The sequence below is a fragment of the Drosophila nasuta genome, chromosome 3 (genome assembly GCF_023558535.2).
Source record: "Drosophila nasuta strain 15112-1781.00 chromosome 3, ASM2355853v1, whole genome shotgun sequence".
In the NCBI taxonomy this organism is placed as follows: Eukaryota; Metazoa; Arthropoda; class Insecta; order Diptera; family Drosophilidae; genus Drosophila; species Drosophila nasuta.
In genome coordinates, this window is record NC_083457.1 from 37,289,752 (window position 1) to 37,304,302 (window position 14,551).

General features: G+C 40.0%; 2 protein-coding genes across 5 annotated transcripts; one reads left to right on the forward strand and one right to left on the reverse strand.

Moving 5' to 3' along the window:
- Window positions 1-4,648: 4,648 nt before the first annotated feature.
- On the reverse strand, window positions 4,649-8,840 carry LOC132789037 (inositol polyphosphate 5-phosphatase E). Its single transcript, XM_060796771.1, has 6 exons — window positions 8,738-8,840; window positions 8,007-8,065; window positions 6,466-7,948; window positions 5,671-6,331; window positions 5,355-5,608; window positions 4,649-5,296 (listed from the first exon to the last, which is right to left on the reverse strand). Exons 3-6 carry the CDS (start codon window positions 7,740-7,742, stop codon window positions 5,188-5,190), a joined length of 2,301 nt encoding a protein of 766 aa, XP_060652754.1. The 5' UTR covers window positions 7,743-7,948; window positions 8,007-8,065; window positions 8,738-8,840; the 3' UTR covers window positions 4,649-5,187.
- A 348-nt stretch (window positions 8,841-9,188) lies between these two features.
- Window positions 9,189-14,368, forward strand: LOC132789038 (spermine synthase). 4 transcript variants are annotated; one of them, XM_060796775.1, is made up of 5 exons: window positions 9,189-9,565; window positions 10,987-11,098; window positions 12,519-12,566; window positions 12,648-12,770; window positions 12,933-14,368. In XM_060796775.1, exons 1-5 carry the CDS (start codon window positions 9,281-9,283, stop codon window positions 13,514-13,516), a joined length of 1,152 nt encoding a protein of 383 aa, XP_060652758.1. In that variant the 5' UTR covers window positions 9,189-9,280; the 3' UTR covers window positions 13,517-14,368. The 4 variants fall into 4 exon arrangements, with proteins under 4 accessions (XP_060652758.1, XP_060652756.1, XP_060652755.1 ...); XM_060796772.1 differs by lacking the exon at window positions 10,987-11,098 and adding an exon at window positions 12,075-12,183 and having other exon boundaries at window positions 9,197-9,565; XM_060796773.1 differs by lacking the exon at window positions 12,519-12,566 and having other exon boundaries at window positions 9,196-9,565.
- The last annotated feature ends 183 nt before the right edge of the window (window positions 14,369-14,551 follow it).

The following is a 14,551-nucleotide window of genomic DNA, read 5'->3' on the forward strand; positions in this document are numbered from 1 at the left end:
ATTTTAGGTACATATGAGATATAAATATATACGATCTAGTCGGCTTGTTTGTTAATTCGAACTTTGGTACTTAACTATAAAAAAATAAATAATCTATTATTACAAATTGAGTTTCTTAATTAATGCACATCAAAAGACTATTTAAAAAAAAAGATTATAAGAGACTATTCGTAAAATCATATTTCCAAAAAACATATAAAATTATTACTAATTTTTTAAATATCAAAGAACTATTCAAACCCTTAGCCGCCTTCCATTAAAACTAAACAATACTTATTTAGAAATTAAATAAAAGAACAACTAATTTAATTACATCAGAAAAGAATTTAAATAAAATTGATACAAACTCCATAAAAATATGAAATCAATGTGCCGAAAATATCAATTTGGAAAAAAATATACTTCAGCATTTCTTGCTAATAAAATATTAAGGAAATTTTTCCAAAATCTTTTATTGTTTTTAATTTTGTCTCGAGATTTTCTAAATTGAGAACTGTATTTTTTAAAGAATAAATCTATATTTCCTTTAGTTAAGTTTGCTATATAGTAACTGACACAATTATATAGCTAATTTTACTTTTCTGCACACTTTTTTGCTAAAACTGCTGTTATGAATCCATAACAACTTCTTCTGTATAATGCATTGTAATACGAGTAGTTAAATTAAAATAGAATAAAATGAATATATAACACCTCGATTTAATATCTACATTCCCAAGCTTCTGATCAATGTCATACAACTGCAGCAATTCAATGCGACTTGAGAGACTAAAAAACTGAATGGCAATGAAGCGGAAAGGACAACAACGTTGATTGGTTGAGGCAAAAGAGAAAAACGTGGAAAGCGCCGTGAAATCTCGCCCAAGAAACTTGTGCACATTTAATAAAAATGCCACCCGCCTCTGGCGCACACACCGCGGCAAACGGCAGCGTGACTTTGTGCGGACTTTCTGCGTTTTGTGTGCATGCAGATTATGTTTTCATTAAATTATAGTAGCTATGGTTACTTTTATACAATCCAAAGCTACTTCAAACGCGAGAGCGGTGCGTGCCGACCCCAGAACGCCCGAGTGCCCACTCCAAGACAACGCCGAACGAAAGAAGCGCGCGCAAAAAAAAAAGGAAAATATTATACGCAAAGGAAAAGAATGCGCATAATAGAAAGTAATGTGTAGCCTGACAGCAAGGGAAATGGAGGAGAAGGGAGGCAGGCAGCAAGCGAATTGGTGCAAGAGTAGTCAAAGAAGATTGTAGTTTATTTTTATTGCATTTATTGCTTGCGACTTGAAGCTCACACTCCCACACACATACACACACAGCTTGAGTGGCATTCGTGCATTTGCATGCAGCGTGACATGTGCAAGTGAGTAACAGCGGAAACGGAAGCGCCATCTTTTTTGACTGTAAATTTACACGTATGCGTCAGTGTGCGTGTGTGCGTGTGAGCACAAGTAGTTTCTGCTGATGCTGTTGGTGTTGCTGTGTTCCTATTGCTATTGTTGTTGTTGTTTTTAGTACGGCACGTACATTTATTACTTTTTGCACACACACACACACATTGAGACGCCGGCACATGCATGCAAAACGGTTTTCATTTTTTATTGCGAGAATGTAACGTGCCGCATGCGAATTGCTTGCTTCAACCAGCCCCAATCTCTGGCTCGACTCTCTGCGGTTCTTCCACACTGTCTTCTGCCATCGTTTTCCCCATCTCCCCATTCTCGTCGACTGCCATCTGCCTCTGTTTCAGTCCCTTTGGCTTTTCGGCCTTTCGCCACGTTTAATGTTAACGTTTTTTTATTTTGTTTTGTTCTGTTCCGCTTGCGCGCGGAAAATATGAAAAATATTCGTAATAGAGTTGTTTGAAATGTACAATAAGCTTTCAAGTGGCTTTCAGCAACGACTGCCAAGTGGAATGAAAGGTGCCTTGCGCTAAAGCACGTTGAAAATGGGAACGACAGCAGTCAACTTGTGCTTATCCAGCGACGCCTTTATTGTTAACGATCTCGTACTTCTGACTGCAATGCGTAGAGTTTGTCATAGAGCATTTAGCATTTACAGTTTATTAAAATACTAATAATTATAAGTTACATTTATTTTTACACTCATAACGAGCCTTTTATCGAGTAAAAAGCGATCGCTAGTGATCGATTATTATCATTAAAATTCTCAACTATATGATGGTTGCTTTAAATTCAATTAACAATTATTATTTCCTTAAATTTATAATTCATCCTGCAAGCCAGAAATATATAATACTCAAAAAGCAATTAACTATTAATTGCAGCGCATAAACTCGACTTTAGCTTCACAGTTAGCTGCTGCATTTGACTGTCTGTAACCCACTTCTTTAGCCATTTCCAACATATGAAGAATTTTCGCTGTCTGACGATGCAAGAAGTGTTGCCTCTGTGATATATGCATCTCATGCAGCAGTGGAGCTTGTTACCGAAAGGGGGAGAGAGGGCACATATAGAAAAATTTTAATAATTCCTGCATCTTCAACACTTTGAATAAAAATTGTTGCTTTGACGGCGGCAGGAGCAGCAGAGCAGCGATGCGGCGTAACTAACAATAAAACTTTTTAGTATGAAGCGTCAAAAGAGACGACAAAAAATATGGACACATATGAAGTCATAAAGTCATATTAACACGTACGAATGCGCACAGGATATTAATGTGCAGCACACGCACACTATCATCCATGCACTCACACAGACACATCAAGCGAAATGCAGAAAAAGTAGTCTGAGGAGGGGACAAAATGTTTTGTACCCTTAGATAGAAAAAGGGTATTATAAATTGGCATGAATGAAGGTAACAGTTATAAAAGAACAATATATATATTTTTTAAAAAGCATTTGTATATTTCACTTGTTTCTTATCTTTTTAAAATGTTGAAATCTATGTGAACAGTGATCACTAATCACAACACAAATTTGTTTACTTAGTACAACAGAGGGAAATCTTTAGTAGCGCCACCTAGCGCTCGTTGTTTGCAGACTAATTAACTCTTCAATACAAAAGAGATTGCGTATACGCGCTGTATTGCTAATAAAGAGTATTTCACAATCAGTATTGCTTACTGTTGTGCTGTTTTTTTGGCGGAGAGTTAGCTGACTTCAATTTTAATATAATTTCAAATATTGTGGTTAATTTCTGTAAAGCACACTGTAAACGCACACTATCATCCATGCACTCACACAGACACATCAAGCGAAATGCAGAAAAAGTAGTCTGAGGAGGGGACAAAATGTTTTGTACCCTTAGATAGAAAAAGGGTATTATAAATTGGCATGAATGAAGGTAACAGTTATAAAAGAACAATATATATATTTTTTAAAAAGCATTTGTATATTTCACTTGTTTCTTATCTTTTTAAAATGTTGAAATCTATGTGAACAGTGATCACTAATCACAACACAAATTTGTTTACTTAGTACAACAGAGGGAAATCTTTAGTAGCGCCACCTAGCGCTCGTTGTTTGCAGACTAATTAACTCTTCAATACAAAAGAGATTGCGTATACGCGCTGTATTGCTAATAAAGAGTATTTCACAATCAGTATTGCTTACTGTTGTGCTGTTTTTTTGGCGGAGAGTTAGCTGACTTCAATTTTAATATAATTTCAAATATTGTGGTTAATTTCTGTAAAGCTAAAGCCGGAAATGAGTTTCGAAATTTCTGCACACTCAACAACAAGGACTGGGCAGCAGCACAGCAAGATTTATTCATACTACTACTGCAAATGCATTTCCATGCCGAATGAAAAACTAATTTCATACCAAACCCTATCCTACAAACTTTATGAATTTCGCCAGAAGCAGCGGCAGCAGTAACAAAAACTACTGCAACTGGCAACTGGCAGTGACCACAGCGCAGAAATTGCAATAAACAAAGCGGGTACAACATTGTTTCGCTTTTTTTTTTTGGTTTTGTGAGGAGAAGAACCGCAGTTTCGCTGGTCAAACAGCTAGTGCGGAGACAACGCAGACTCACACACACACACACATTGGCCAATACACAAAAGCCACTTGACTGTCGCCCTCATGCTCCGCATTTTTCGGCATAAGCATGCAGTGGACTGAGTCCTTCAATGATTTTGGTCAATTGGATGACACCGATGGCGCAGTACTGCCAAACAAGGACACACATGTGTGTGTGTAGCGAACTCATAACCACAACGAGCTCATCCGGTTGGAGCACCGCGAAGCCACTTATGCGATATGGCCAACGCGAACGCGAAGTGTGTTGGGGAGATGCGATGCTCATGCTGTACCAATCGCCATGGCAATAAATTGCTGTGTGTCCAGAACGCTGCTCGAGTTGAAATTGGTCAAAAGTTTAACATATTTGCGTGTGTACAGAGAGAGGGGGGCTCCCCATATATCCAGTATATTCATGGTGCCTTCGCTGCAGCCACAGCTGTTTTTGGCCTTTTTGGCGCATTTTTCGGTAAATAAACGAGCTGCTGCTGCATTTTCGAGTGCCATCCGTGTGGTAAGGATATGATGGGGTTCGCTCTGTCGAGTGGCTGGCAGCCACATCTGCTGCAATATATTTCGGTAATAAATAAACCAACTCATTTCAAATGATAAAAAAATAATAGATTTCACTATTTACATTTCAACTAAAACATAATTGACATAAGCGTAAAACAATAAATATTATAAATATGTTTGTTTGTATAACAATAACACTGCATCAACAATATCTTGTAAGAGTATATAGAGTATATTTAATGCTATTTCCATTCATGTTTCGAATTCATTCATATATATATTTGCACTAAGTTATTCACTAATAGATTCATTTTACCTATAAACTATGCTTTGGGCTTTAAGATTACGTTTCATCATTTCGACTGCGCTTCTAGTTCATTTGCTGTTTTTTTTTTATAAGGAACGTTTAACATTAAGGCCTCAAGGCAAAAAGGCAGCACCTAACAACTATAAATAAATATGTATTTATATTTATATATTCGAACAATATTACTACGGAGATTAATAGCTAACTAACTAGTTTAAAGAGTATTACAAAGGCCACACACAACCGTGGTAAAGCATTGGGACAGTTTATAAGCCGCTTTGGTATAGTTTAAATGACTAGCACTTGAAAAGATCAACAGATCTCCTTTTATAGCTATATATAAATATATATGTATATTTGTAAGCTGATCTCGCAGGTTTATTGAATGGCACAGACAGCGGAGGCGCCTTGATATTGATTATTCAGACGACGACGCATGCCCTCCAAATAAATGTCTCGGCTAAACAGTCCAGCCGCCAGCGGGATGCTGCAAAAGAAGTATAATAATAAATCACTTTCTATGGTTTTATTCATCAACTACTTACGCATCGGTGCCCGCTCGTATGAGCGTGCGAAACAGAGCCCAAACGGGCTTGTGATCGGACGTGGTAATGGATGGCACCGAGTCGTAGAGCAGACACTGCACATAAGGTTGCGTGGGCGTCGATACGCCCGGCACAGTGCTCTGCCGTCGAATAACCAGACCTTGCATCTGTCGATACTTGTAGAGTATGCGATCCGTATAAGCGGGAGCGCGTTGTTTCGAAGAGGTATCAAAGTTCTGGCTGCCAGGATCGTACTGAGAATGAAGATAATAGTTAATTAATCCATTGTTAAACTAATTGCAAGGCTTGACTGTACCTTATAGGTGGGCGGAAACGTAATGTTCGCCTCCATGAAGCCGCGAAAGGCGGCTCCATCGGCCAGTACTGAGGAGAGCTGATCCGTGTGCATGTAACCATGCGGCAAATGCGAGGGCAATGGAAATTTCGTGTTCTGTATCCACTCCAGCAGCTTTTCACGCGGTTCACCCAGCCGAAAGTTGAGATCGCCACACCAAAAGACATTATCGAAATTCTGCGTTACGTCTTTGTTTTTATGTCGCAGATTCGGGAGATTCTTAGGCAGATCCAGTGCGTTGATAATGCGTTTAACATCTGAGACACGTTCCTTAACCTTTTGCTGATGTGCCGTCAAATGAGATGTGACAAACAGCATAGAGGTGCCAAACAGGCAAAAGGAAATGGCAACAGCACCCTTGGTGCGAAATGCTGAACCTGTGCGCACCGACATCGAGGCATCCTCGGGCGCCGAGCAATACCAAATAAGATCGCGACGCATGTAGACAGCCAAATGGAGTGTGCCGAGTGTGGTGGAGTGGAAGAGCACATGCGATGGACCGAGCGTCTCCTGCAGCGTCACTTCCCACTCAAAGCGATCCGGACTGGACTCCTGCGTGCCCACAACAACCAGGTCAGGTACATGCTCCACATTGGGCGGCAACACAAAGTCGTTCATTTGTCTATAATGGGAATGACGAGGAATTAGTTATTGGTACATAATTCGAAACAATTATATCTGAATCTTATTGAGAGATATATTCAGAAATTTACTATTACTACTACACTACTACTACACATTTCAATAAAAACTTACTTGGGTGGACTGTGTCCGTTCATATTCCATGTGCCCACGAAGATCGTCACCTCCTTCTGCGGCAGCACGCGACTCAGTTCGCTTGGCCCCAGCAGCGAAGATGATCCTAGTCGCCCATCCAGATAGCTGCGCTCGCGCGCCTTGTCCGCTGGTATGAGATTCAATGCCTGCGCTGCCATTAGCGTCTGACGTGCCAGATTGCTGCCGGAACCTTGACGATGCAGCGTCATATTCTCGTGTGACATGAAACGCACGCCATTAGGATCCTGCTGCATGCAAGCATCCAAAGTATCCGGCTGCATGGCAATGTTGGGCGAAGACATGTGTTGCGGCGTTGTGGCACGTTTTAGCGTCTCGGCGCTTTCGTCAACATTCAAGGGAGGCAACTCCTGCCCTGGTGGATACAGTTTAAGCCTCAATCTGGAGCGGCAAGCAGAGACAGCAATGGGGCGTATGGGAGCACGATGCGCTGTCTCGCTTTTAACTGACGAATTCGATGGCGAACAGTGGGAGTGTTGACTCGTGCCACTTGCCTCATATTGGGGAAAGAACGTTTTGCTGGCCACTGGCGATTCAGGAGCACTAGCGCATTCGCTGGATGGACGTGGTCGCTGTGTGGACGGCAGCTGATAGGAAGTGTTGCCTTCACTCGAATGCGAGTGCAAAGAACCCGAATTATCCATCATGCTCCAGCTGAGCGATAAATTGTCGCGACGCAGCACATTGGCCGCATTGACCACGGCATCCGGTATGGAATTGTAGCGCACTGAAACTGGTGGCGTCATTGGTTTCTTTTCCGCCTTACAGCACAGACTAAACTGATGACTGAATCGATTGTGATTCGGTGAACGTTGCTTGGGCGACTTTCGACGCATGACAACATCGGTGCCGCCATCACTTTGAGAGCCAGCATCCGCACTATAGCGATGTGCGTGCGCTTTGCTTTTGTATGTCGGATTGCCGCGTCTATGGAAACTAATGAGGCCACTGTGCGACTTCTCAAGCACCTCCGAATTGGCGGCGGGCAGCGTTTGACTCTTATGATTGCTGCCACTGCTGGTCTGCTCCTGAGCCGAGCACTTGGCAAAGGTGACATCATACTGACCCAGCGCTGAAGCTGGTCGTCTTTGCAGGCTTGGCGATTCTGGTGTCACAGGATGAGGCTCCACTTTGCTGGGTCGTTTGCTAAGCAGACCAAAGAGTGTGCTGCCCGATTTTGAAGCAGATCGCGGACTGCTCGTTATGCGCTCCTCGCTACCCATTGCACTGTGATTCATTGTCGTCGCTCTGCGATAATGTGGTAAAGTTCTGGGAGGATCGTTAAAGCGGTTTGCTATGTTCGTTCCATGTATGGCAATAGCGCCAGCCTCTTGTGCGTGATTGTATCACATTCAAATGGGATTTGTGCAGCGAATTGACTAGAATTTGTGTGCGTTGTATGGTACTAAGCCCAAAGCTCAGCCCATGATGATTTGTCTGTCACCTGCAAAAAGGTTGATTGAGTACTTTAAATAGACACAGCAATTGAATCCATCACTCACCTAGCAGATTGTTGCGTTCCTTGCGGTTTCCCAAACAAAAGTCCATCCAGCCTACCGAGCTAAAAGAAAAGAAAATCAATATAAGTGAGCACATATCGTAATAAAAAGGAAAAAAAAAAAGGAAGAGGGCAGCAGCAGCAACGCAACACTTTCAAATCCACCCTCCCACAGATGGCGTTGCCCCCAGCAATGATTGCGACGCCAACACACAACAGGGGGAGGGATGGTGGTTGGGTGCCAACAGCCAGGCAGAAAAATTATGTATGCACATATATAATACGACGTAACGACATTGGCATCTACAACAGAGTGCGATGAGGCACAAGACACATAAGGCATGCCGATGATGGCGACTATGACGTTCGCCCACGCACCAAAAACACTAACAACCACAGCAAGAAAAAGTGAAAAAAGTACAAAAACAAAAAAAATTCTCGCCAGCGGTGGCGACATCACATCACTTCACTTGTCTGTGCGCCGGTGCGATTTATGCTGGGATTTATAATTAGCAGCCCATTGTTGCCGCCAAACGCTTTGCTAGTGTTTTTGCCTTGAATTTCCCCCATCAGGCATCTGGCAAAAAGTCTCGGCAAATCCAACAGCGAATAAAAACAACAACAGCTCGCTCTGTATTACGCACACTTTTTGCTTTATAAACACGCACAGTTTTCTTCCTACAAGTTCAGGTTCACGTACGATCTAACATTGACACTTAATTGGCGACCTTGTACCTTCTAACACATTTTATGCTTTCTATTGTGTTACGGTCTCCGTCCGCCCGCAAAACACAAAAACGCAACCTCAAATTTGTTTATTTGGTGAAACACAACATGGCTGCAAACCGAATCTCGAAATATAATGAAAATTTACTTGCCGGTATTTACGGTATAAAAGGCGTCGCAAATGGTCACACACTAGTACTCATCAAATTGGTAAGATCATATTTGCACGTTGCCACGTTGTATAAACTAAAAAAATTAAAAAATTCATGAGTTATATGTTTTAAAACAATATTTTAATTGTAAGCTTAGTTATCAAACCAAAACAGGTAATGCAAATGGCTCAAAATTCAAAACCTTTACTACTAGAAATCTGGTCTCTCTTAAACGCAACTGCAAAATATCGATACTTCCGTAAAAGTTTTGTCCTATTTTAGTATATTTTGTGGCTTCGCCAAAACTTGTGTTTTGAAACTGAACGAACTTGCGGTCACGCTGCTGCGCTGCATTTGTAATTTGCACATCCAGCGGGCAAACCCAATACGATTTTCCGCTATGGCGCTCCAGACAATACTTTTCGATTTTACACTGGATGCTGAGAAAACAGCCACATCTTCGCAACGTCAGGACGTTGCCCGTGTCGTTCGTAACGAGTTGGAACATGTGTTCTCCCAGCTGGAATTGGCATATTCTATGGAATCCCTGGATGGTGGATATTTTGCGGTGCTGCACGAGAATAAGGAGACCATTATCACTTGCCGCATCTTCCAGCAGGGACTGCTGACAATCAATGTGGAATACTATTTGGCCGACGGCAAGGAGCCTTTAATGTCCTTTGATGTATGTATGTACGGTTGTACTGTAATTTACGGTTAATCTTATGTAGAAACTACCACAACAATAAGCACAGTGAGCACTAACACAAGTACACAAATATATTTCGTCACCTACACGTGCGAAAGTCACAAAACACGCACATACACACTCGAAAGTTTACTGCCTGCTGAGCGCGATTGCCCTATGTGTGTGTGTGTGTGAATGTGTGAGAGAGGGAAGAGAAGGGTTATGATTTACCGCAGCAACGGTAAAAGTAAAATTGATTTTTCGTCTGTCTGTCTGAGTAGGTGAGTGTGTGTGTGTGTGTGTGTAACGAGCCTTTGCTGCGTGGGCGTGTCACAAGCCCCAATGTCTGGCATTGCTTTTGTTGCCTTACCGCCCCTCTTCACAGCCCCCGTTCGCAAGGGGCTTTTACTTCCGTTGATGGCCCTCGATCTTGACAGGCGTTTTAGCACATGGCCTAGACATTTGGTTGTGCCCCAACACACATTCCTTTTAACTGTGCTAACTACAAAGCCAATTTGAATGCTACGAGTCTTGGTAAAACGTATTATATCATGTCCCAAACACTTGGCCCTTTAAATTTGCTTCTAAATCAATCGACTAAAAGTTCACCTTGGAAACCCAACTGTTCTCCATTAAAAGTTATAATAATCATAAAAGTATTTTTTACTGACATTTGTTTTTATTTTAATCATTATTTTATTTATTTACAATATAACCGGCTATAATTAAAATTATAATTGGCTGGGATTGTTATAGTCTAAGTCTTTTAATATTTATTTAATTTAATTTACCTAATTTACGTTTTATTTTATATTTTCATTAGTTTTATTTATAATTTTGTAGATTTTCTAATCTTCTATGTATATTTAATTTTTTAGTTTATTTTTTCTTTTATTTCTCTTTGCAATTCTATTTATTGTATAAGGGTATGCGTAATTCGGTGTCTCCAATATCGCTAGTGATTATGCTCTGATAGGTTTGCTAATGCTCTTTATCAACATCCAGACGTAGTTCTGTGAAACGTCGCTTTTTATGAAATTCACAAACTCATGCATATTGAATTAAATTCAGTATTAATTCATTAATATGTCTACTAAAATAAACACGACATTCTCAGACAGCTGTGTTTGCCATTTGAAATTTCTATGGAAAGTGCCCAACACTTCCCATACTTTCCTTTTTCATACAAATCTGAAATCGAAACTAAAAATAGTTGTTTTGCGGGGGTGGCTATTTATTCCCCCAAGCGCGAGATGTTTGAAAAGTTTGCCAAATATAGTATGTGTCTCTCAAATTCTGTATTGCTTTGTTCATTTTAATTTTATTAAATGCTTTCTCACAATGCTTAAGAACACCATGCATATTATATAGAGAGCAATTTTATTTACAAAACAAAACAACGACATTTGCAATTGCAGACCATGCGTACAATGGAACTGATTCTACGTCAGAAATTAGATTCCGATCGCTCCAAGTATTTACCGCCGATAAAACGTGGTGGATATATTGATATATACATGACTAGCTCAGGTTGGTCGAATTTCACATTTAACTACAAAACCAAGTTTAGTTTTTGCTACTTAGTTCAATATATATATATACTATATAAGTACTATGCAACCATATATACTCAGTACCATGCAGTATCAAGACTTATCCAAAACAAACCTTGTAACTTCCTATGCCGAAATTTTCTATTCTATTTTCAACAAACAAATTTCAATCAGCAAACAATAAAAAACTTCAACCTCAAGCAATTCACCATTAAATCAAAAAATTTCAAAACAATGTAGCGGCATTATCACATATATATTCATCAACTATTTGGTTGCACGGGCCCCAAAACCTCCCAAAAAAAAGTTCTGTAAATTCGCCACTAACTTGGTATCGGCTCACATAACACTTTCCAAAATAAAGAGCTTTAGTTTCTCAAATTAAATAAAATCGCATCAATCGTTACATTGTAGAAGTGTTATTATTTAGCTTAACCTCCCCTAGAGACTTTCTCACCCAACGTTCTGGTCCTATTCAGTGCATGCTTGTTAGAGAAATCATCAATGAAATCATCAGCTTTTCAGCTTATTCTTTTAGATTTCTCTGCTTATGATTTATATAATTTGACAAAGATTTTCTATTTAAATTATTTACAATTTCATTTATTTTCATATTATGATCACCCTGAACAAAACAAAAATCGAAACTGAAACCTATACGATGTCTTTTGGTCTTCTCCTCATCAACATAAACGTCATCATCATTCGACTCGTTCATCATCGACGACAAAAATCTGCCAACAACAAAATTGAACAAATCAAAAATAAAACCAAATGTGTAAAACCAAATGAAATTATACGTATACGCCCGTGCACATGTCTCACCGTTTCACCTGCCCCCCGCTCGTTTGTTCGCCTCGCCTCGCTCTCTCATGGTACCAACAACAACAACAACTACTACTATTACTACAACTACTTCACCTTACATAAAACAACAACTACAACTACAACAGACTGGCAAACGTGTGGAAAATGCCATAGCCAAAAAATTGAATGCCCTTTGGGGTCAGAAGTTGCCAACATTGAAGCGCGGCGATGTCGCTAGGTATTTTCCATCGTCAGGTAATGTATACTGTATCTATCAAATAAAAGAAATACTTATCATTTATCCATATAAGTAGCTAAGCAAAACTGTGTAGCAAAAGATCCGAAGAGCACCAAAGCATGAATCCATCTATCTGCCCATAGATACTATATATGAAATTCTAAATCCCAATTCGTCGTACTATTTGTTGTCATCTCTGTTTTTCTTTTTATGATGATCATCATTTTGAGTGCACTTTTCTTTTGTGTTGAACATTCTTTTATACGTTTGTTTTATGTGTTTGTTTATGGTGTTTGTTTTAAATCACATTTGTCTCTCTATTTTAATTTACCTGGATACATTTTGTTGTCAGCATGCATGTACACATTTAGTAGCCCCAAAGTAATTGCGTCGATGCAAAGTGCGTATTTTGTAATTATTTGCAGTGTTTGAAATCTTCGTATCGATTTTTAATAATGATTTTATTCCACTTTGTCACCAGATGAACGAATCATCGAGTATGACATTGATACACTTGTGTATGAGGCACGTTCGCCGTTCCAGAAGATTCAGATTATGCACTCCAAAACGCTGGGAAATATGCTAATCCTCGACGAACTGCAGAGTAAGTTGGCTTATTGATTTTACTGGCAATGCAGTAAGCAGCAATGTGGTCCTTGGCCGCCTCAGGTCAAGGCCAGGTCGCTGTCTATTTTGTGTTGCCACAAAAATCTATGAATTTTCGCCACTAACTTGACCCACACACACTCACACTTTGCTTTTACAGACATTGCCGAGTCCGATTTGATTTACACAGAGACCCTCATGGGTCGCGGCATTGAGAACTACGAGGGCAAGGAGATTTGCATTCTTGGCGGCGGCGATGGTGCTCTCTTGTATGAGTTGCTCAAGGAGAAGCCAAAGCATGTCGTTATGCTGGAGATTGATGAGCTGGTCATGCAGGCCTGCAACAAGTATTTGAACACCATTTGTGGCGATGTCTTGGAGAAACGCAAGACCGAACAATACGAGATCATTGTGGGCGATTGTGTGGAGTATATGAAGAAATTTATCGCTGATGGACGCAAGTTTGATTACGTTTTCGGAGATCTTACTGATATACCCATCTCGGGTGCACCGATTGGTGAATGCTGGGATTTTATACGTACCATTTTTGAGCATTCATTCAAGTTGTTGAAACCAGATGGCAAGTTCTTGACTCATGGAAATGGTACCAGCTGCTTGGAATCGTTGCAGTTGTTTGAGGATCAGTTGCGTTTGCTGAAGCCGAAGGTGAAGTTTACCACATCGAAGGCATTTGTCCCGTCATTCATGGAAGAATGGCTGTTCTATCAAGTGACCTTCGCTTGACCAGCTCAAGAAAATGCACGAACGCGGCGACAAGAAGCACCACAATTACAACTAAAGACAATTAATGATGAACCAACAATAACAACAACTAACACATTGTGTCTCCAAAATGCTACATCCATCACAACAACACCACAAGTTTACACAACAACCGCAACACAAGTAGAAGAGAAGCAACCCGAGCTCAACGACATCAAGGAGCCGCTGAAACTGCACAGCTACACCGTGATACTGCATTCTGCCCGCGAGGAGGCATCACAACAGCAGCCAAAGAATCTGAAGCGTCGGAAGAGACGTGTGCACTATCATCATGCTCTGGTTTCGTAGTGGAGGCTATATTCGAAATCAGAGATCAGGAAAACAAAAAATAAACCCAAGGCAGAAGGGAAGCAAAAAGACAATTATAAAACTACAATAACATCACCGAAACTCACACTTCCAATGGCTGTAACTAGCATCTGAAAAAACCCGAAACCAAATATTTTTAAAGCACAATTTATAATATAATTTAAGTTTAGCTTTTAGTTACGTTTCACACGCACTTTGATCTCGAAAACATAAAACTGATACTAAATTTAAGTCAGTCGATCAAAGGTGAAAAACGAGAATATTTTATGTACTTATTTGTGCTTATTTAAATTATGTTTAAACGTCTAGTATTTTCGTACACATAATATTATATACATAGATGAGATATTCAATATAGGCATTATATACTTAGAATTCATTGATTTAATTTTTCAATTAGAGGCGCTCGAGAGCGTGTGTATGCGATATTTTTTGAGTGTGAGGATTGTAGCAAGCAGATATATTTGAAAAAAATACAATAAAAAGTCGTGCGCAGAAATATAAGTTGGTTATTTACTTTAAAATATATATTTTAACTAATTTAGCTGAAGGCAACTGTTGGGACCGATTCTCGCCGCAGTTTTTAAATCAAACAGCTGTTACCGCGCTTTAAGCTTGCCGGCTTTTGTCGATCATATGATGTGTGGCGCCAAAGCAAATGAGTACTAATCATTCCATCGATACGTT

Excerpts from the sequence above, each read along its gene's own strand:
- LOC132789037 (XM_060796771.1), bottom strand. The coding sequence starts at position 7,742 with ATGAATCACAGTGCAATGGGTAGCGAGGAGCGCATAACGAGCAGTCCG. Across the intron at positions 6,332-6,465 it reads AACGGACACAGTCCACCCAA|ACAAATGAACGACTTTGTGT; the intron begins GTAAGTTTTTAT and ends TTCCCATTATAG. Across the intron at positions 5,609-5,670 it reads CGTTTCCGCCCACCTATAAG|TACGATCCTGGCAGCCAGAA; the intron begins GTACAGTCAAGC and ends CTTCATTCTCAG.
- LOC132789038 (XM_060796775.1), top strand. The coding sequence starts at position 9,281 with ATGGCGCTCCAGACAATACTTTTCGATTTTACACTGGATGCTGAGAAA. Across the intron at positions 12,567-12,647 it reads AGTAATTGCGTCGATGCAAA|ATGAACGAATCATCGAGTAT; the intron begins GTGCGTATTTTG and ends CTTTGTCACCAG. Across the intron at positions 12,771-12,932 it reads AATCCTCGACGAACTGCAGA|ACATTGCCGAGTCCGATTTG; the intron begins GTAAGTTGGCTT and ends TTGCTTTTACAG.